The 23,943-nt window shown below is 43.5% G+C and overlaps 1 protein-coding gene across 1 annotated transcript in view; it reads right to left on the reverse strand.

Moving 5' to 3' along the window:
- Positions 1-23,943, reverse strand: part of LOC123623600 (myosin VIIA and Rab interacting protein) — a 255,538-nt gene that overhangs the window by 84,956 nt on the left and 146,639 nt on the right. Inside the window, 4 exon segments of the mRNA XM_045530922.1 lie at positions 585-665; positions 868-965; positions 5,055-5,135; positions 10,992-11,128. Coding sequence (XP_045386878.1) covers positions 585-665; positions 868-965; positions 5,055-5,135; positions 10,992-11,128 — 397 coding nt within the window.

Genomic DNA, 23,943 nt, shown 5'->3' on the forward strand with positions numbered 1-23,943 from the left:
TATTTGTAGCAGGCCAGGCAGAAGTGTGGGGACCTGGGGATACCTGAGACTTGTGGCTGGCATCTGATGTGGGGACAGTTTTGTGGGACTGAGCTCTTAACTTGCGGGGTCTGCAGTAGCGCCAGGTAGTTAGTAATCAGAAAGGGACTGAATTTCAGTTCTCAGTTGGTATCTGAGAACTGGGTGTGGAAGATGGATCCTTGTTTAAAGCCACAGAGTTTTTGGGTGGTTGGTTTCTCAGCAGTAATTAACTGGTACACTGTGTCGGGCACAGCTTAGGGCATGGAGGTGGCAGACTGCAAAGCTTCTTCAGCAAGAGACTGGGAAGTGTGGGGAGGGGATACAGCTACACACACACACCCCCCCAAGAGCAGCCCGCTCAGTGCTGAGAGTTCTTGAGTCCCCACCCATTAGCTCAATCCCAGAGGCGACCACATTCAAACCGCTCAGAATCTGCAGTGCAAGGCAGTCCCTCTGCATCGGCCCTCAGAGCACAATGGTGAAAGCGAGAGGAAACCGTGTGGAGGATATTCCCCACGTTTGCTCTGCAGTTCACTCGGGTCCCTGCTCTGGGGCCCACCTACCTTCTGCAAGATGGCTGTGGCCAGCTCCTCAGTGAGCTCCTCCTTGTGGTCCCGCAGGTAGCTGGCCTCGTTCTGCTTGTCCTGTGGAGGGAAGAGAATGGCCGGGTGCTTGGGCAGGTGTAGGGGGTTCTTGGGCGAGTCCTGCCCACAAATGCAGAAGGAGGTCGGGAAGTGCTCTAGTCCAGGCTGTTGGCACACTGATTTCCCTACAACTGGCCCTTTCTCCTCGTGGCCAGGACCCCGACCCACACCTCCCCCCCGCGAGGAGCAGGGGAGGCCCTACCAGGCTGTCCCCATAGGCTTCTGCTTTGGAAATTGCTTCCTCGATGGCCTCTTCAGCCACCCGCAGGGCCACAGCCAAGGTGTCCATCACACTGTGTCCTAGACGGGAAACAGAACACAGAGAACTTTCTAAAAGTGAATGACCAGTAAAATGATTGTTCCACTTTGAGCTCCCCTGCTTAAGTCCTTCAGGGGGTCTAGGTTAGTAAGTTTCAAACTGCTTCATTGGCACAGGAGTTCCTCCCCCTTCCCACCTGCCTCAATATACCTCCCGTGCCTCATTCTGCTGCCGCCACCTGTCTCTTCACAGCTCTTATCTCGTTCCTCCTCCCTCAGGTCTCCTGCCCCATGACTTAGCTGGTTCCTGGGGACCCCAACGCTTGGCCTAAGGGTTCCTCTTTTAAAAAATCTCAGACCCCTTCTGCTTCTCCCTGGATGTCCATCTGAGGTTCTGGGCTTGCTTTCATGGGAGCCAGAAAGGCCCCATCCCTTGTCCCCTTCCCATAGGTCATTTTCAGAGAGCAAGAATTGATTGTATTCACTGTTGTATCCTAATACTAAGCACTGGTCCAAGCACACAGAGTAGATTAAAGATGATTGAACAAAAGAGCTTAATATAAGGAAATAACAGATCTTCACCCACTTTCTCAGATAAAAATCATGTTTAATTTTGTGCATATAATGTGTCATTGTGATGATGGGAATAAAAGTCACTAAATGTCCTAAAGGCACTAGGATGTGCCTATAATTTAATGCAAATACAAAATCCATGGAAGAGTTTTTTAGACTATAAACAGTATCAACAACAACACTGGCCAACCTCACAGAGTTCGACCACATGCCAGGCCATAGGCCAAGAGTTTCACATACATGATCACAATTAACCTGACAACAGTCTGGTAAGGGGTACTGGTTTACAGATGGTAAAATTTTTGAAGCACAGAGTAGTTAAATAACTTACACAAGGTCACACAGCAAGACAGTAAGAGTGTTAATATTTGAATTCAGCACTCAGTGTCCAAAACCCTTGATTTTAACCACAAAACTGAGATGAATACAAGCTAACATGATTTTCAAACATACTGCTATCACATTTTTAGTGAATACATTCTTCTTTTTTTTTTTTTTTTTACATATAGCAAAAAATGGGAGAAAGCATTCCCAGATCAAAGGACTTCCCCAGATGACAAAATTCTTTTTGGAGCTAAGTGCTTGGAAGAGTTCTGCTTCCCTTGAGCTACTAGATTTTAGCTTCTTACTTGTGAGAATTTCTATTATCCCTCTCTTAGTTTGCTCCAGAAGTCCAATTCACAACAGATGCGGGAATGTGGGTACACAAGCGCTGGGTGCCTGGGTCTCCTTTTCCCCAATTTCAACCTCCTGTTTCCATTTATAATCTCTATCATGTATTCTTTAACACATGCAAATCTCCTGTAAGCTGCTGAAAATTCTTTGTGGAATGAGACAGGGTGTAAATGTAGCAATTCATTAATTAATCTCTCAACTAAAAAATAATTCAAGCTTCTTAGACTCATAAAGATGCAAATGTGGACAGAAAATGGCATTTGGCAAACATAACAAAATTTCGAAAACCAACCCAGTTAAGGTCAAAGTGATCTAGCCTGCTGATGAGGACGCGGCAGGATGGCCACGACAGTCATGGCAGAGCTGTGTAGGGGCAACCCACCCCGGGGCTCTGCACACTGCCCGTGGCTGATTGAACAGTTTTCCCAATGCTTTGATAACTAGATCCCATAAAATCTAAGTTGTCATTACACTAAGTGCTCCCTGGAGATAGACACTGTACCTCTCATTTCTCTTCTTCAAGACGGCAATCAGTGCATTTTTTCACAGAAGATGCCCACAGATTTTCACTGACTCAAACAAACATTTACTGAGGACCTCCTGTGTGCTAGGCCTTGATGGACAAGCTGGGTCCAGCTCTCATGGCTTTCCAAGCTACTGGGTGATTAGGCACGTAAGTAATCACTAAGAGGCACGCCTAACAATCCCCATGATAGGAATGGTCTCCAAGTCCCAGAGGTCCCTGGAGAGTAAGCACCTGGGGCCATACCTAGAAAGGCTTTGGACGCCATGTTTATTCATGATTCTTGGATGAGAGTGATGGGGAACACTGGCTGAAAACTGAAGGCTCAGGTCAATGTCTCAGGGAGAAAAACTGGTGGGGGTGCAGGGGAAGGTTAAGAAGGCAGGTAGCTGAAGTTCAGAAGACCAGTTAGATGGTGGGATGGTTAGTTTTATGTGCCAATGTGGCTAGGCTATAGTACCCAATTATCAAACAGTAATCTACCACTAAGTGTTGCTGTGAAGGTTATTTTGTAGATGTGGTTAACCTCTACAATCAGTTGACTTTACGTAAGGGTTACCCTTGACAATGTGGGTGGGTTTCATCCAATCAGTTGAAAGCCCTTAAGAGAAAAAACTGAGGTTTCCCAGAGAAGAAATTCAGCCTCAAGACTGAAGCATCCATTCCTGTATGAGTTTTTAGCCTGCCACTCTACCCTACAGATTTCAGGTCTGCTGGGTCCCCATAATTGCATGAGCCAATTCCTTAAAATGAATCTCTGTGTGTGTGTACACACATACATATGTGTCTCCTACTGGAGAACCTTGACTGACACAGATGGTCACTGAAATTAACACTAATACAGGAGATTTTCAAGCAGGGAGGTACTCAGGTCATGGGCTTCAGAATGAAAAGAAAATGATAACATTGGAAACAGAACTGACAGGTACTTGAGTGGCTTGGTGGAAGTGGGGAGAGGGACTGAGGCAAGATAACTTTTGCTGTTGGACCTAAGTGGCTGAGGACCTTGATTAGGACATGCTTAGGTTAAGAATCATATAGGATCTTCAGGTGCCAATGGCCAATTGTTAGAAATCTCAGTCTAGAGCTCTGTGCTGAAATCAAGGCTGGGCATTTTAGGTTGAGCAGCAAATGGAGGTGCACTGAGGCCATATGATGGTGTGTGGTAACCTATGGAGAAGCTGCAGGCGGCAAGGATAACAGAGGACAGAGCCTTCATGAGAAGACACCTGTATTAGTTAGGGTTCTTCAGAGAAACATAACCAATAGGTATGTGCATGCGCACGCGCTCTCTCTCTATATATACGTATATACACACACATACACACACATACAGATATATAGATATATAAGAGGAGCTTTACTGTGGGAATTGGCTCATGTGACCATGGAGACCAAGAGGTCCCCTGATACGCTGTGTGCAAGCTGAGACCCTGAAGAGCAGGTGGTGTAACTCAGTACAATTCTGAAGGTCTGAGAAATGGGGGAGTCATTGGTTTACATCTTGGCGTTCTAAGGCCCAAGATCAGAGCTCTGATATCTGAAGGTCAAATAAGATGGATGTGTCACCTCCAGAAGAGGGACAGCAAATTCACCCTTCCTCCACCTTTTTGTTCTCTCTGGGCCTTTGGTGGTTTGGATGATGCCTGCCCATGCTGGTGAGGGTGGATCTTCTTTACTCAGTCTATAATTTGAATGCATTTTCTTCTGGAAACACCCTCACAGACCCACCCAGAAATGATGTTTTACCAATTATCTGGGCATCCCTTCACCCAAACAAGATGGCACATTAAAATTAACCATCACAGCACCCAAAAAGAGAACAGAAAGCATACAGACAAACTGTGGGGGCCACAGGAGGAGAGTGATTCAGGAAGCACTGCTTATCAACGTCCAGCACTCTAGGGAAGAGTTGAAATGATGAACAAGGTTTCACTTGAAATGGGAAGTTTGTTTTGCTTTCAACCACTGCTCTAGGGAGACTATAACATTGGTATAAGACAAGTAGCAGTTAATCAGTAAACGATACATTCTTTATAGAAATATTTTAATATGAGATGCACAAGTGAGTGGATTTATAGGTATGTTCCTACTCCAGAAGAACATTTCCTAGTTGATTGCAAAGTATCAGGTGGCTGGGTAAGTGAAGGCAGTTCTGTCAGCCACACTTGGATATACTCACCTACTTTTTATGATGCATTTACACAACTGGCAATAACAAGAAGACCCATGGAGACTCACACATAGCAATGAATAGTTGCATTCAGGGGTAGCAATGCAACTGGGAGGCCCTGACAGTATCTGAAAGTGTTTCTATTCCCCCAACTTCCCAGTAATTATAAACTCTTAAGCAACTTTACCTTCTGATTGTCTATAAAATGTTGAATCACTGCCAGAAATGCTTCCTTCATTCTCCAGGTTTGACTCAAAAAAGCTTCCTCCTGGGGTGGGCGGGGTGGGGGGAGAGAGAGAGAGATCAGTGAGCGCTGATACATTGTGCTCCTGAATTGGCGGGCCACCGTTACCCACTCATAGCCCTGAAAATGGGTTTAGGGAATCATGGGGTCCCACAAATTGCTACCATTTGACCGTTGCTGTTTTCTTCTCACATTGATTCCTGGTGCAGTATTGCTACCATCCCCAACTTTCTTCCAATACCTTCTCTAAAGGCAATATGGAGTCAAAGAAAGAACAATTAATTCTGAGAGATGTGAGCTCAATTCCTGGACCTGCAAATTACTAGTTGTGTGATTTAGAGCAAGTTATCTAACCTCCCTAACAGCTGGCTTCCTTACCACAACAACGGGAATCACAATAGCACTCTCCTCCATGTGTAACGAGCCACGGCATACTTCTTTAGCTGGAGTCCACAGCACTGACCCACATAGCTGCCTTTAGCTAATGATTTAACTGTCGTCATCCACTTCTGTAGAAGAGAGTCCATGTGAAACACACCCAGAGGGAGGTAAGGTAAGCCATGGTCTTTCACCTTTTAAGGCTTACTGTCTCTTTTCTGGTCTTCTCACTTTCTCTCTCTTTTTTTAAGAGACAGGGTCTTGCTCTGTCACCCAGGCTAGAATACAGTGGTGTGATCATAGCTCACTGCAGCCTCGAATCCTGGGTTCAAGTGATCCCCTTGCCTCAGCCTTCTGAGTAGCTGAGACGACAGGTGCACACCACTACTAGTTTTTTTTTTTTTTTTTTTAGAGACAGGGGTCTCACTATGTTGTCCAGGCTGGTCTCAAACTCCTGGCCTCCAGCCATCCTCCTGCCTTGGCCTCCCAAAGGGCTGGGATTACAGGTGTGAGCCACAGTGCCTAGCTTGGTCTTCTCTTAATTGAATACACACCCTGGTCTTAATTCCAGTCTGGGAAGAGCAATTAGTTTTGCCCTTCTAAAACCCTTTTTAAGTTTGAGATTTTTAGTATCTCTGTTTCCATATTAATTCGTCAAATGAGATCTTTTAAGGTCAGTATAATGGCTTTTTAAAATAATCACTGTACCCCAGTGCCCATGATAGCATCTAGAGAGTAGGTGACTCAAAATAAATTATTGAATTGGAAGCTGGTTGAAAACACTGTTTGACAGAACCAAGAAAATAAATGACAGTCTACTGTGTCTTAGCTCAAAAAGGGACAGATGAGATTGATACCAAGTCCAACACAGCAATAGGCCTTACCTTCATATAATACACCCTGTGCTTTCTTGGATGGGTTCCCACGGGGGAACTCTAAAGGCATTTGCTGTAGGTATTTGTAGCAGGATTAGTAGGCTGCAGCCTCTGCGGAAATAAGCTGTTCATGTGCAGCCTGTCCTACTAATTCAGCCTGACCATATGCCATTGTCTGTGTTTGTGTTTTTTGACCAGGCTTTCGAAAGCCTTTCAGAAGTCTACTTATTTTAGCTCTGTGACCTTGAGGAAGGGACTTTGGTCTCCCTGGGTCTCTGTTTCCTTGCTTACAAAATAAAGCTTTAGGATAAGTCATCTCCTCAGTTCCTAGGCTATATATACATCTAACTGCAAGTATTTCAGTTTGGCCTGGCTGCAGCCAGTATTCATTCATTCATCCAGCAAACAGTCCACGAACACCTCCTAGCTGCCAGGCCTCCAGCTGGGTGTTAGGAGTACATCGGTGAGCGAAGCTTTGCCCTCCCTGCCCTGGCAAGCTTGAGAGTCCAGTTGGGGAGAATTGAAATGGTAGATAGGGTGAGTGTCCTGGTGGAGTGATTACAGCGCAGTGACAGTGTGCAGCAGGGAAGACGGGCCTGGTCAGCGAGGAACCAGCCAACAGCGTGTGGGGAGCAGAGAGCACCCAGGGCACGGCAAGGACTCGCAGAGACTGGCAGGGGGAGAACGGGGCGCAGCGAGGACTCAGTGACAGGCAGCGTGGCGGGGCTGCTGAGGGGAGGGGAAGCTTGCATGAGGTGACCTGGGGACTCAGACCATGAGGTCACAGTGCCCACATGAGCGTTTGGATCTTTATCCCAACAGCCGTGTGACGCCATTAAAGGCGTCACAGAGGTGACCTGGAGAGCTCTGTGCCTCTGAAAGCACAGCGAGGCTTCGGCGTGGAGAGCAGCTTGGAAGGGGGTGGGTGCAGAGCAGGAAGGGCAGGACATGGAAGCCCTGAGTGCGGCCCCCTTTCTGGGGTTTCCCTGGGATGGGAAAGAGAGTGGCAGGGCAGTGAGTGGAGGAAAATGCAGTCAAGGAAGAGCTCAGAAAGCAGGAGAGACTCAGGTGTGTTCATAAATTACGGTTAAGAGAGAGGTCGGATGGGTAAGAAGGGGTGACCCGGAAGGTGACAGGGGTCAGATGCAAAGACCAACAGGAGGGGCATGCAGCAGAGAAGGACGGCACCCCTGCAGCAGGGCAAAGGGCGCAGAGGAGGAGGCTCTGCCGGGTGCACCCTGTCAGCCACGGGAAGGAGAGGCGCGGTCGGTCATCTGCTGAGAGGACGAGAAGAGGGAAGATCTGAAAACACCTTTGGGAGACGGAGCTCGCCAGGGCAGGATTTTAAATCTCCTAGTACAACACCACTCCTTCTGTGTCCCTTTAAATTCACAGGTGGGAGCATCAGTGTCCTTTAGGATGACGGGACTTTCCCCAAGGGCAGAAAGCAATTGAATTGTTCTGGAAGGCACTGACTAAGCCGGCAGTCAGAGGAAACTCTGATTTCACGTGGCTCAGCATTTTGGAAAGATCTCATTTGTCAATCAAATCCCAGATGAAGGATGCAATAGACCTTTTCAAGAATCATGTCAAAAACACACGCTTGAAGCTCTGACTCAGGGAGGGGTGGGCAAGGGCAATATGCCTAACCTAAACTTTTGTACTCCCATGATACGCTGAAATTAAAAAAAAAAAAATTAAAAAAAAAAGAAAAAAAAAGAATCATGTCAAAAATAGATACAGAATGATAATAAATAAAAGCAGAGTTTATTTTTCCCATTTTATCTATGCAATACTAAATAAAAGCATATGCTATTTATCCAACTGTCTGAAGATTAAGTATATTAATAACGGCCACTTTACCTTTTCATGTAGTACCTCTTTTTAGGATATCTGTTAAAAATGTCATGCTGGGTCTACCAGATAAGCCATGTGAACACATTACCTTTGGACACTGTATTATAAATGCGTTTACTTGTCTGACTTCTCCACTGGAATTTTGGCTTTGAGATGGCACAGTCTTGCTCATTTTGTCACTCCCAGCTCTTAAACCAGGTTGGCACATGATAGTTGCTCAATAAATGTTTACTGAAGGAATGAATAAATCTTAGATTTATCTGACAAAATGAATGGGTCTCCTTTTAGGCCTAATCTGGCCACCTAATATGAGCTGCAGGGGGAAGGCTAGCTTGGGACAGTTGGGGAGGGGCTGATGGCTGCACAAGGTGTGTATGTGATGGGCCATCCAGAAGATTCTGTGGACTAAATGCAATTTCAATGAACTGAGTGTTTTTGGGGCAAACTACACTGGCCCGTGTAGTGGAGACGTTTCATAGGTGAAAGGAGTTTGATACCCAGAGTCCTAGAGCATAATGCCTTGTGCACTGCCGATTTTCCATACTATGATAATCAAAATTCCAAAAATAAGTTGAAGAACTCTGCTGAACTAATTACTGTGAAGTTCCAGCTGAGGCCCTCAGTTTGGGTTGTACCTTAAAATAATCCAGGGAGCTTTAAAAAATATGTATACAGGAAACCACTTTCAGAGATTCAGAAGCAACTGACAGGGCGGTGGTGGACAATGATCCTGGGTATTGGGATGTTTTTTTCTCAGCTCTCTAGGTGATTCTAACTTGCAGTCACAATTGAGGGTGGCAGATGGCACACCTCCAATGGCTGCTGGGTGACAGGTAAAAGCTAATGCTGATGACTCTCTAGTTATCTCACACGACCAGGAGGCTAATAAGCACTGAAAGATTTCTCCATACTTGAGGTGTAACTAAACTTCTGCGTGGCTTACAGAATACATCTCATTGTTTTATGATTATGGCTTTACAGGTTTGAGTACCATCTCAGGAATCGTCTCCCGTCTGCTTGTCTTCATATTTATCCAAAGGAAATCTTAGTTTCAGTGGGGATGCCAATCATATTAAAGCAACGGATTCTGACATTTCTACGAAGTGTCTTGTTATCCATAAATGATTTTAAGATTGAACTAGTGAAACGCTGAGGATCTACGACATGCCAGGCACTGAGCTACACTTTGGGAACGCAGAGATAAAGAAGCCACCACCGGCATATCGTGGTCCGGCAGGAGAGGCAGCGTGTCAACCACCACCTGAAGGCGATGTGATAAGTGACTGAGGATCAGGTGAAAGAAGTGGTGAATCACGGCGGGCCTAGCACATAAATTTGCTTCACTCGTGGCAGATCCTTATTCCTAGCAAATGATTCTCCACTGAAAATGACACTTGTAAATTTCAAAGCCCTGCACTAGCCCACTTGGGATTCATGTCTGACTTCTCCTCCTGTGGGGCCTTAGAGAGGAAGGGACAGAAATGGAAATTGTGCTCCATGCTGCAGGATTCTCCACACATGCTTTCTTTTCCCCTCATTCTGCATTCGGTGGTGGAGAACACTTACGGGATTTGAATTTGGGGACATTTAAAGGGGCATCTACGGCAGACCCGAGGATGCCCAAGAGAGGAAGGAAAGGATGGGATACAAATGAATGAGCTGATTTTATTCTGGAACCTTCTTGAGACATCGCTTTGGGTTGAAAAACTATTTAACGGTATAATGTTTAAGCTTTATTTCTTTTTTGTCTCCATTCCTGGGGAAACATTTTTAGAAAAATCAGTAAAAAGAAGATAAAAATAATGTGGAAGCCTTCGGTCCCGCTCTCGTAGCTGTAGCCTTCCTGCACAGTTTGAAAGGCGGTGGTTCTAACAACCACAAAAGGCCCTAATGATCTCCATGTTTCATGCTTCCATCCTATTTTTCTTGTTGTCTAAGCAGCTGGCATATTTTTAGATCAGACACAACCAAAGACTTTATTGAGAACACAACAATGTAAAATAATGATGGTGAAAATGCTCCAAATGAGATGAATGAGATTTTTTTTCCTTCCCTGTTTCTTATGGATAAAAAGCATCTACCTGTGCTAGCAAAATGATGAAAAAACCTGCCACTAGACTGAAAAACATAGCCATTTTGGAGGACATGCTGTTCATATTCTGACAACCATTCCTTTCTACTGGCTGGTCTAACAAGACTAAAGAACATAATTTCTCACTCTAATTAACTTGGTTGTCTTAACTGTATAAAAACAGCAGACGTAAAATTCACCCTTCAAGCTCCTGGGAGGAAGGTGACACTTTTCTACCTCTTCCATTACATCGAATTCTGGGGCTGGTAAGAATAGAATTTTGGAGCACAAAGAAAAGGGAGTGGAGTGCATATCCTCCAAGGGCAGATAGCGTCTCTCTGTAATCAAGCAAAAATGACTTTCTAATGTTTTAATCATCAGGGGATGATGATCAAGAATCTTTAATTTCTAGGGGTCTAGAATTAAAATAGCCACAATTTGTAGAAATACTTTTTGGTCTTTGAAGCTTCTAACGTATAAACTCTAGCTCAGTGGGGATGCTGGAAGCTGGAACCTAAACAGTCAAAAATTTGGAATCTCTGGCATTGGTCCTTCTCTTCCTGCTCATTAGTGCCAGATACTTATGCAAATTTCTCTGTTCTAGGTAAGTGTGCCCCAGTTTTCAGGGCCTCCAAACCAGGCCTTCTTCTGCCCCACCAGCCCACCCCAGACTCCCAGAGCGGCTGGCAGGGAGAGTACCTAGAAGGTCGAAGCATGCTCCACTCTCTAGCCGGTGTTTCCTGTACAGGTTCTTAAGGACCTTGGCACTGCCAAAGCGCTTGAAGCGGCTCTTCACATTATTGTAGAACCATTCCAGAGACTGGGTCCTCAGAAGCCTAAGAAAAACAGAAAATTATAATATCAAATGGCGAATTACAAAATTGCTGCAATGCTTCCAGCTCCCTCCATCAAGACGTGGAGTTTATTTCTCTAGCCCTGGAATCCAGGCTGGTCTTGTGACTTGCTCTGACCATAGAGTGTGGTGGAAGGGATGCTGCATGAGTCCGGAGCCCTGCAGTTTCCTCTCCCGGGGCTCTCGGGAATCCTGCAAGCATTGCCAGATGACTTAGCCCAAGCTAGGCTGCTGTGTGGTGAGATACACGTGGCCCAGTCATCCCTCTTGCCCCAGCCGTAGCCAGCCAACCCCAGAAAGGTGAGTGAGGCCATCAACCACCAATTGACCAGAGACATATGAGTGACCTTAGGTGAGACCAACAGAACCATCTACCTGAGTCCCTCAAGGGAGCAGGGCAATAAATGCCTTCCAATTTAAGCCACCAAGTTTTGGGGTGTTTAATAGTAAGTAGGCTTTGTATTTGATACTCTTACTGCATTAATAGCATTTCTAATCCAGCTCGGGAAAATAAAAATCACAAGTGAGAAGCAAAGTTCTCCATACTCTTCCTCACCAGGACTGAAGCACCGTGAGAAAGCACTCTCCTGCTTAGCGCTATAGTGGTCGGTACGAAACAGTGACAAGATTTTTTTCTTTTATGCCCAGTGATAACAGATTTCTAAAGCCCTTCCATTTTAAGAACAGCTTTTGTTGTTATTTTTCTTATTATGAATGTAATAATATACACTTATTTTAGAAAATCCAGAAACGCAAAATGAGTATAAAGGCTTCCAATTCAATGGAGGAACAAGGACACATGTAGCTGCTCTTCCTCCCAGACCCCAGTGAAATGTGAGAAGATATCCAAAGGAAAAGAAATCTATGAAAGAGATTTTGATAGGGTTGTTGGATTTTTTTCTTTCTGATTTTCCTGAGTTCTACATAGATTCTAGTTATCAGCCCTTTGCTAAAATGTGGTATATGTATACCATGGAGCTCTACTCAGCCACAAAAAACCATGGTGATCTAGCACCTCTTGCATTATCCTGGATAGAGCTGAAGCCCATTCCACTACTTGAAATATCACAAGAATGGAAAAACAAGCACCACATGTACGCACCATCAAATTGGTACTAACTAATCAACACTTAAATGCACATACAGTAATAACATTCATCAGGTGTCGGGCAGATGGGAGTGGGGAGGAGGGGATGAGTATATTCACACCTAATGGGTGCGGTGTGCACTGTCTGGGGGATGGACACGCTTGAAGCTCTGACTCGGGTGGGGCAAAGGCAATATATGTAACCTAAACATCTGTACCCCTGTAATATGTTGAAATAGAAACAAAATTAATAAAAAGGTTTGAAGAGGAACAAAATATTTAAAATGTTACTCAAAAATTCAGGTGCAATAGTTATAAGAAAAGAAAATTCCCCAAATGCTGCTGATGCAAATTCAAATCATTATACACAGTGAGGTTCACCAAACAACAAACAAAACTGCTAATGATGATGCTAAACTCACATTAGTTTGTTGGTAAAAATTAAAATCCATGAGAAACTCAAGAAGACCTTGGTGATATGTAGAAAACTGTACGAATGTGATCTGCGAGCTTTGCTTCAATTTGTGTAGAGTACAGAATGAGAAGATTCAGCGAGCACTGATAATGCACCCAACAACAGTAAAAAGGAAGGGATTTCTACAGAGGGACTTAAAGCAACTGGTCATATAGATGATGAAAGTGCTTAGCCTCCAAGGAGAGGACAGTGAGGCATCTCAGAGACTATCACAGGGGGAAGCTGCCTCCACCCCAGGGCCAGATGGACAGTGGAGGAAGCAGTATTACCAAAAGTAGTATTCTGGCACCAGGAGCTCGGGCCACCAAGAAGGTATAGTAGCCACTAGAGATGATTCCTGAGGCAGAGAGGAGGGGAAATACCCCATACCCAGTCTGCTCTCTTTCTCCCACCTGCCCATGTCCCTCCATGGCCTGCTGCTGGCCAAGCTGAGAAGGGGGCCTGTGTAACGCTGCCTGTGTTCCCAGGAACACAGAACAGAGCAGGGTAAGGGCAAGGGTGGGAAAGCCCGGCACACACACTAATATTATCTCATGAGCACCAGGTTCCAGTAACCCTCATCACTCACTTCATAGGTTATGGCAAGTGGCCTTCATTTTAAATAGAAATCTAAGTCTACAGAATTGTGCCCCAATGGCCCACAAGAGGGGAAGAAAGGAACTGTGTCTGGAATCAGTTTCCAGCCTACGAAAAGCATCCCTGTGTCCCAGAACATGGGCTGGGCATCAGGCTGCACGTTGCCTCTTTCCACCTGTGTGACCAAAGGCAAGTTGCCAACCTCTCTGGGTGCCATTTCCTTATGTGCCCAATGGGGATGCTGATGAGTACCCGGCAGAGTTTCTGAGGCATCATTGACCTAATACGCTTAAGCATCTACTACAGAACTGGAATATAGTAAGCACTAAGAAAACGGAAGCTATTTCAGAAGAAACAAGATATTCATTAAAGTTATAAGAAAAGTCTTTTCTTCTAAAGAAGTAAAACAAAAAGTTGCTTTTCTGGTATAGGGACCACCACATAGGGTCAGTAGGAGGACACTGGTTTATCCATTAGGGCCAATAACTAACATCGATGTGGGACTCAGATGTTTGTTACGCGTCTTCTGAGAGCAAAGCTGTGCAGGCAGTTTCCCTCAGCGACAGTGTGCACCGTCCCTCCTGCCAGCAGAAGTCTGCAGGGAACTCTCCAACCGGGTCTGTCACCCGCCGATGGCAGCTCACTCAGCTGACTGCTCCGCATTGAGGAAAGGCCCCAGGGATGGCCTTGCTGCCAGAATCACTCCACCCTATTCTGCTTAGTGAGACTCCACTCGTAGGAATTATTATTTCTAAATAGCTCTTTGGATACAGGGTACTTAAAATAAACTCAAGGTATGACGACACAATTCCCAAAAAACAAAACAAAACAAAAATCCCAACAACAGTAAAAACATTTTTTTCTCCCTCAAATTTGATCCTAGACAATTGATTTAACCTTTCAGAGGTTTTGTCTCTTCAGATACAAATGGAGGTAATAAATATTTCATCAGGTTTTTACGAAGATTAAATGACATAATACATTGGAATCACTCAGCACAGTGCCTCACCCAAGGTAAATTTTCGGTACATGTTATTTTTCATTATTATTAACATTATTATTTTATCCTAAGCCATCATTCACTCTTTTTTGGAAGGATGAGGGCATAAGCAATAAATAAACAGTAAAAATAGACTTGGCAGGAAATGTGTTTGATTCCTACACTTCATCTTAACCAAAAAGTTAGACTTTTGGGGTGAAGGTGTTTCTTAACCTTTAGTGGTTCTTAAACTCGAGTGTGCATCAGGATCTCCTGGAGGGCTTGCTAAAACTCAGCGTGCTGGGCCCCACCGCAGAGTTTCTGATTGAGCAGGTCTGGGTGGGGCCCGAGAACAGGCATTTCAAACAACTTCCCAGGTGATGTGACGCTGCTGGTCCAAAGACCACACTTTGAGAATCACTGAGTTCGAGGATAGATTTGGCAGGTTGTGAACAGCCCAGGAAAAGACATTACTGATTCGACACTGTGGGGAAAACAACAGAATGTCATCCAGGTGTTTGGAAAATAAGAATCCTTCAGCCCTGACAGCACGAAGGCCCTTGAGCACCAAAGTCAGAGCAATCAGTTTTGAAAAGTCAAGAGAGGCTGAGAATCTGGAGGGAAAAGAACAGCCCTCACGCTGGGACCTCTGAGTGTGTCACTGGGAATTTGCAGACAGGCATGGCTCAGAGGTGGGAAGTGTCACGTTCAGTTGATACATGACAACTGCCATTAGTGCGAAGCCTCTTGCTAAGGGTAAGAGGTCAGAGCTGCCAAACAGCAAGGAGGAAGAAAAGCCTGGGAGAGCAGTGATTTACCCGCAGCTGGAGCCATCCGAGCCTGCTGTGCTGCAGAGACCACGTGGCAAGGCCACAGGAGCGGCTGCACACACAGAAGGAGAAGGATGGCTGGCTGGCTCCAGCTGCTCCATCCACAGCTGCTAAGTCCTCCCAGCGGAGGCCCCATTTTCAATTACGAGAACTGCCCATGTTTGGAAATATCTCTTGACCAAATTTCAATCTTAAATAATTTTTAATTAACTTCAGCTTACTAAAACTTCTTTCACAGGATGTCAGGGTGGCTGGTACTGTTAATAAAAAAAATCCTTAAGTTCACTTCCAAATTTGGATGAGCTGACACTAAGCAAAATTCTCATGAATCAGTTTTAGAAGAGCCAAACATGACGCTGATTTTTATTACACATTGTTGATACCGGATGCTGCTTAAAACTACATCAGATATAATTTCTGTAGGATTTAAATCATGTCAATACTTAAGAGCCAAATCATTGGCTCCTTTTTGTAAATCAGGTGTATTCATGGAAAATAACTTTTCTCAAGTTAAAAATCCAAAATCTGAAGGCATTTTATTTCTCATATTTCTATTTCACATGTAAAATGAGCACATCTCTAATCTCCTTAATTTCTATTTGATATGTACTTTTCCTATAATAATTGATACTCTTATCTAATGATTCATACATTTTCAATTTCTTTTTCATTTATTTTCAAACTCATGAGGTATCTTCATACCCTTGTTAAAGTTTTACATTCATTAAGCAGACTTTCAGAGTTACATTCTCATTACTTACAACTCTCAACTGACGATGATATAAACAAAGAATAGACTTTGAAAACATTATTGATGAGTTGGCTTCCATTTTAGGTCAGGAAAGTAATACTACAATAAATTCTGTTTTTGATATAAATGAAATATTTAAACTTGAAATAATGTAAGTTTAATATACCTACTTCCCAATTTTTCAATATTTTTTCAGATATTTTAATATTCAAGAAATACTAACCCTTAAAATATATAAAAACAAGATATGGGGACCTATTTCCCTTTGTCTCAGTCTCTGATATGGCTCAGCATGGCATTTTTGGAATCCTGTGTTTACTTAAAAGTTGATCTTGATGTTTAAAGATACTGCATTACAGTACTACTTGTCTTGATTACTGAGATTTTTGGTGTCCAAAGAGAGTGCTTCACTGGCCTCACCCTAACCGCGGCCCTGACAAGACAGTGCCACACTGGCACCAGTGGGCACCTGCTGGGAGACGGCAAAGCAGTGGTGCCCGGTGCAGCAGCGGATCCCAGGAGGAGAGGGTAGTGCCCAAAGAGCACAGCGGTGGTACCCAGGGGACCAGGGTGGTGGAGGGATGCGCAGTGTCCAGAATGTATTGAGGATGGAGGAGCAGCAGAAAAAGAGAAAAAAACCCACAGATGCTACTGTTAATAGTCAAGACTTTGGCCCTTAGAAACTTCCAGAAATTCACGGCAGTGGGGTGAGGTAGGAAAAGAGCTTTGTAGGCGGCTAGGGTCTTGCATTAAAAGGGATAAAAATCAGCGAAACACTATTACCTACAGTATTACCTATATACGGGTCTGTATGAGGATATGTTTCTGAACTGGTCTGGAAGTGGGCGTGTCAGGGCACACTCTGTCCCTTCTAGGATTCTCCTAGGTGCTACTTGGGCACAGCCGTGCATCGTCTCTGCAGCCACTCTGGCCTCAGCAGAACCTGTCCAGCTGTCCCCATCCGGCCCTCCAGGGGCCCTCTCTGGACCTAGGGCCATGGCACTGACCGTGCCCTGAACTTTTCCATCTCCGGCTGGTCTCTACGGCCGTGGCTCCACCCTCATGCCGGATTCACTCCTCTCTGTACGGTTCAGTGAGTTTGACTCAGAGTCAGCCAGGCAGTTGTCAAGCCCGGGGGATGGGGAATGAAATGGTTTCATTTAGCCTCAGTTGTTTGGAGGCAGGAATAAGGTTCATGGAAGTATGGCTTTTCTTTTGTTTTCTTATTTATAAAGCTGATTGGAATGTACTTCTTTTATTTGTCGGAATCAGCTTGGAGTGAGTAAGAGAATTTAACTGTGTTTATTTGGAGAGCTGCTGCTCTTGCTATAGCTGCAGCAATTTGTACTCTGAGCCAAGCTGGTCCAGAAGGGCAATCTTGCATCCTCCCCGCACTAATCTGTACGATCTGGGGACCAAGATAGCAAAGAACAGCCAGCCCATATGGATTCTTTCCTCAGCCTCATCACTCAGTGTGTGGCCTGGAAGACATCAATTTATCCTTCTGCACCTCACCTCCTTCATCCTCAGAATACAAATGATCACAACTTCCTGCAACCAAATTTCCAGGGACATAAGGGCTGCATTGGATGCTGCCTCACCGATGTCCTGACACACTGTGCCTATTTTGCTCTGAGAGCATCTTCACATTCATACAAAAATGTGTATAATTCCCTTTTCGGTTTATTCATCTGTTTGCCCAATGGTACCATTAATCTAGATAGTGTGGTGTCTTCCCTTTAAATTAACTTCCTAGCTGGTTGTTGGAACAAGAAGATGATCTGACTACTGTTGATATTAGCCAATTCTGGACTTTAGCTGTAATAGACACACGATATATGACTGTGGAAATTAAAAGGCAGGGACTTCGCTACATTAAGTGAGTAGTTAACTTTATCATAAAAACCTCACTGTTCATTCATAGTGAAATACTTAGGTTGAGGCTGTGGTGTAATTAACATCTGCCACTTATTGAAGACCTATTATGCACCTGCCTCCTTTTAGTCCTCAAAACAAACTATTAGGCAGGTGTTATTTTGTGAAAACAAAGTCTACATAGCTGGTTAATGGCGAAGCCACTGGCCTCTCTCTTTTTTGTCTGCTAATTTTTAAAAATAAAAATAATTTAATACATAGGTCGTAGGATTTAAAATTTAAGTCTCCTGCTCACTCATGTTCACTATCCCTCCATTTCCCATCTCCAAAGGCAAATAATATTATCAGTTCCTTGTGCACTTCTGAACACACTAGAAAATACTAAAAAATATTGCCCTTTGCTCTTTTTCTGTACAAACGGCAGCATGCCATTGTACACTGTTCTGTATTTGCTGTTTTCATAAGAACACATCCTGGAGATCATTTCTTATTAGTAAACAGGTTCTTTACTTCTGTTTAGGGGTACTTAAGTGTTTCACTTTATGGCCATTCTATAATTTATTTAACCTGTGTCCTACTGATTGATACTGTTTTCTAATTTGCTATCACATCAGCGCTGCAGGGAATGACCTTTAAACCTGTTTCTTTGCATACGGGTAAACATATCTGCAAGATAAATTCCTATAGGTGGAATTGCAAGGTTGAAAGGTATATGCAGCAGGAATTTCACAGATATTGCCAAATTTCCTTCCATAAAGATTATTCTAGCTTACAGAACCACAGCAACATATGAGCATCTTTGCCAGCAAGGTGTGTTATTCAGTTTTTTGATCTTTGCCAATCCAATCAGAGAACACTGGTATGTCATTGTAATTTTAATTTGCATTTATAATATTATAAGGGAGGCTATGCATTGTTTTTAAGAGCCATTTGTGTTCCATTTTCTGAAAATTCTCTGTTCACTTGTCTTGTTATTTATTAGGCTGTTGGACTTTTCTCTCGGATTTGAAGGAGGATTTCTATGTTAGGAAAATTAGGTTTTGCAATATAAATTACAAATAATTACTCTAAATTATCATTTGCTTTTGACTTAGTTAACGGTGGTTTTTGCCATGCAGACAATTTTTAAAAAAAATTTTATGGAGCTTTTGATTTTGGGCATATATAGTAAGGCCTCTCATGATTTCTTCTTTTTTAAATTTGGTTTTATTTTTTACACTAAAATCTCTGGTCCAAATGAAATTAATTTTGATGTCAGATATGGGGTAAGGATCCAATTTATTTATTTTTTCCAGATGGAGCTAAGATTTGAATCAAGGTCTGGCTACAAAGCTGCCTTTATATCCATTATATGCTAAGGGCTGCTGTTCCCCTTCTGCCTCTGCAGTCACAGACGGTATCAGGAAATCAAAGTACTATGTTGATGATAATGGTGAGACTTTCTTAAGATGTGCCGATATTACTGGAGGGAAGAAATGAAGCCAAGGTATGTGAGGACACTGGACATGGATAGTAAATAAAAGATTTCAATTTGGAAATCTAACAACATAGAAGTGGGAATAATCTGGAAAGAGGAGAACATATGTGGACAGAAGGTTACCCCAATCAATGGAGGATAAGAGCTAAATGATGGGAATTTGTGGTATGATATAATGGGATTTAATTTGCATAAGCCCAATAGCTATAACGTGTGGCTTTGATAAAAATCACACTTTGTAATTTGAGGCTGTCAGTTCTGTTTCTGATTTCCAGTGCCCAGGGGCATTGTTGTTACTCTGAATCTGATTTGATGTGACCCGTGTCTTTCAGGCCCTCTGATTAACATGTTTAGACTAAGTATATAACATTTTCATTAATTATCAAATTTTCCTAAACTGACCACCAAAGGGAGGTTATAGTTGCTAAAGAAATTTCATAATAACATGTTTATTTTATAAAGCAGGGAAGGATTGAAAGGCAGATGTATCCTCACTGGATGCTACAGTCCTGTTGGCAGCAAACCGCAAGCAGGACACAGCCGTGGCTCAGCTACACGTGCAAGACTTGGAGACCAAGATGGCAGAGAAAGAACACAAAGCAAGAGAACAATGAATAGGGCGGGGCCCTCCGTTCACTCCAAACTTATGAAACCATGGAAGGGGAATCAGTTGAAACATGTCTTGGTACGACTCATGAGAAAAGGGCTTCATAGCTGACATAACAGTCTAACTGAGATTGCAGAGAAATGCCTTAACTTCTCCAAGTCAACAGATCATTTCAATGTTTTATTGGATACACTGGTGTATTAATTTGTGGCTAAGAACCTGCAATGCCCACACAGGATGTTCTATTTGTTTTGCAGCCCTGTGCACATCCTTTACAGTCTGTCAAAAACCAAGATGCCGTACTCTCAACCCTAAGTTCAAAACGGTACCTTTCAACCTGAGACAAAGATGCAGACAGACAGGCTTATGCCTCCTACTCTGGACCAGACAAAATGGTGCCGAGGCAAAGATTGCTGAATTTATAGAAAATAAAGTGTTAGAGGCAATAAGCCTTCTCCTTACTCTACGCCAGGGGCAAGGACAATGATAGAGGTCCTTATACATATTTTGGAGGGGGGAGTTTCATAGAGTAGGGGATGGTTTCCATTTAGAAGTTTCTGGAGATGGCAGTACCAGGGATGAGTCTAATGCTGCCAGGTATGTGTGTGAGTGGGGGGGTATAAGTTGCTCCTTGGGCAATTTAATACCACCCCCTCCTTTCTCAGGGCCCACAAATGGCACAGAGGAGGGTGTGAATGCTTCTGCTTGGCTGAAGTTAGCTGAAAGGTAAGGGTGCCAAGAGATCCCAACATCGGGGCAAGAAGATCTGCGTCACAGAGATGTGACTGTGCCCTATTCAGAGTCAGGCCAAGGATGTGCTGGAAGACCCAGAAGGACAGTCAGCCCCAGGGAGCTTGTGGGGCCAGTGAACGCTGCAGTAGCTTCTTTAATGACATTTGAGAATTCAGGCTCTTCACAAGTCCATGCCAATTTCTACTCCTGTTCTATCTAACCTTGATCTTGTTGTGCACTTGTCATTACCTGCATTGCAATGAGCTATTTCCATAGCAGACTGAGGGGGCAGGAGGGCTCAGACTTCAGAGCCCACGTTTGGTGTTCTCTATGTGGTCTCTTATGGGGCCCACTTGGGGAAACTGATACTCTGTCATAAAATAGCCAAGTAAATTCCACAGCAAAGCACCACGTAGAAGAAGGAACTATGAACAGGGGATCAGGAATCTTACCTCAAGTTTGTTCCTGAGTCTAACTTTTTGAGTGACCTTGAACTTTTGTAAATCTCAGGTTTTTCTTCTGTAAACTAAGAGGGTAGAAATACAAGATCTTTAAGGTCTATTCCAGCTCAGTTCTTAGATTCTAACTCTGCATACCTACTTTAAAATACTAATTTTATTTTAAATTGAAAATGTAATATATACATAAAGTAAGGAGGAATGAAACATTTGTCATCTTTAGATGACAAATCTCATATCAGGGGCAACTTTTTCCTGGGGATCTCCCAAAATTTCCAGGTATAGATAGAGGTACCTATGGTCATATGAGTATTTCCACATCAGTACACATAGAAATACCTCATTCCCTTTTTTCCCCTCCCTGCAGAATATTCTATAATAGGCCAGTATCACAGTTTATTCACATATCATAGTTTATTCTAAATGAGAGACATTTAGAATGTTTCCTAGTATTTTGTCATTATAAACAATATTGCAGTGACTATTTGTAGGCATATGTGCATTTCTATACCACGTATTCCTATGGATGGAATGGTTAGCTCAAAGGTTATGTGCCGTTGTAATTTTGATCACTGCTGTCAAATTGTCCTCCAGAGCAAGGAGCTGGGCTGATTTACGTCCCCAGAGACGACAGCACATTCAAGCACTGCTTCCTCCATCCTGTCAGCACGGAGCCATCAAAGTTCTTGATGTCAGCTAATCTAAAACAATTTGATATTTCGTTCTTTTAATTTGCATTTACTTATGAGGAGCAGTTAAGCATCTTTGCAGAGGTTTCCTCTTCTCTGAACTTTGCTCCTTTTTTCCTTTGTTGGCTTGTTTGCCTTTGATTTATGAATATTCTTAACTAAGTTAGTGCTTTGTTGTTATATATATGCTAGTCCATATTTGTAAGATTGCAAATGCCCCTACCTTTATCTTGTCATTTTTTTTTTTTTTGACATTATGGTACACAGTCATTGTCATTTAACGGCAGGGATATGTTCTGAGAAATGCATTGTTAGATGATTTCATTGGGTGAACATCATAGAGGGTACTTACACAAACCTACGTGGTATAGCCTACTACACACCTAGGCTATATGGTATAGCCTAATGCTCCTAGGCTACAAACCTGTACAGCATGTTACTGCACTGAATACTGTAGACAACTGTAACACAATGGTAAGTATCTGTGTATCTAAACATAGAAAAATACAGTAAAAATACAATATTATAACCTTATGGGACCAGCATCATATATGCGGTCCATTGTTGACCAAAACGTCATTACACAGCACATGATTGTATTATGCCTTGCAAGATAGCCTTAAATTTCATGTTGCCAAATGATTACATTTTCTTTAAATGTTATAGGCTTTATATATTTCCTAAAAAGGATGCTTCCACACTAAGATTGTAAAAGTAAATTCTTCGACGTTCCTCTAATACTTTCATACTTTTACTTTTTAACATTTCAATCCTTGGACCATCTGGAATTTATTTTGATGTAAACTGAGATTTAACTTTATTTTTTTCCAAACGGGTAACCAGTTGTCCCAGCATTATTTATTAAATAACTGCCCCATATGGCTCTGAAATGTCACTTCATCTATTAAATCTCCCCATGGATTGAGGTCTTTGTTTTTCATTGTTCTGAAGGTCCATTCATGTACCAGAAGCAAACTGTCTCAATGCCTGTAGCTTTATAATAGATTTCAATACAGTATCTGGTAGGGCTACTAATACTGAATTTCAGAGGAAAAGGTCCACTCTTAGGCTGGTACAACAGTCACAAAAGTGGCCCTGTGGATCATGAGTCCACCTGGTCAGAACCAGAAAGAGCAGCCTGTCAACCACACGCAATTTCCTGATAGTCAGCCTGGCTCACGCTGCGAACATTCACCTCACTGAGGCACACACACGTGGACCTAGGAGGGCTGGATGAGCCTGTAGATCTACTCTTTCCTCTGACATCTCCAGAGAGGCTGTGACTGCTCTGAGTTCCCACACCACCACACTGACCCTGGGGCTGTGCGCACTGTGGCTCAATGACGGCCACACTGTGATGAGACATTCGGGTTGCCCCCAAAACATAGCTGGCTAGTAATGGCTTCTACCAGCTTTAGAAAGTGAGGGGCTAAACCCCTGCCCAGCACGCTGGTATTGGAGTAGGAACTGAAATGGGCTGATAAAGACTGGATTGGTCCAATTGAACCATTCCTTCCTTCCATCATGCTCACAAGCATTTACTGAGGCCCAGTGTGAGTCAAACACTGTTAAGGCCCATGTGTGTGCCCATTTGTCCCTTCCTCCTTCCCTCTTTCCCTTCCTCATTCTCCCTCTCTCCTTTTATCCCTCTCATCCCCATGACATTCATTTCTCTAGTCCTACAGAATTCCATGGTGAGTGGGTGGGTGGGTAGGGATGTGTGTGTGTGTGTGTGTGTTTTCCAGGATTAATCCACTAAAGTCCCTGCTTTCACTCCCGCCTGATTCCAAACACATGTATTCAAGGCTGGTATGATTGGTGGGCCAACACAGATGGATTCCAGGATTTTCCATCTTGGTCCAGACTATGTTAAGAACTCAGGGGTACATAGAATCAATGCAGGGAGCAATCAGCTATCTGATTCCCCAGCCTGTCTACTGACCTTGAATATCTTTAACCCTCACTTCTCTGACCTGTGGGTGGGGCTATTGACACTTGTATATTTAATAACAAGTAGCAAGCACACAAAACCAGGCTTTCAGGTCAGGAAGGAACCTTTGAGATCATCGAGTCTAAGAGTCTGCTTGCCTTCTTAACATGGTAATTACTCAATTATTTAGTGTACCACGGACTTAGGTAACTTTTATTTTTTCCCCAAATGTCCTTTATATAAAACCTACAGAGAACCCCAATATATCAGATAAAAGCTGACCCATCCTCTCAAAGTGTGGGGCAGGGACTCAGAGCCCACAAGCCAGGGCC

Source organism: Lemur catta, chromosome 18 (genome assembly GCF_020740605.2).
Source record: "Lemur catta isolate mLemCat1 chromosome 18, mLemCat1.pri, whole genome shotgun sequence".
NCBI classification, from domain to species: Eukaryota; Metazoa; Chordata; class Mammalia; order Primates; family Lemuridae; genus Lemur; species Lemur catta.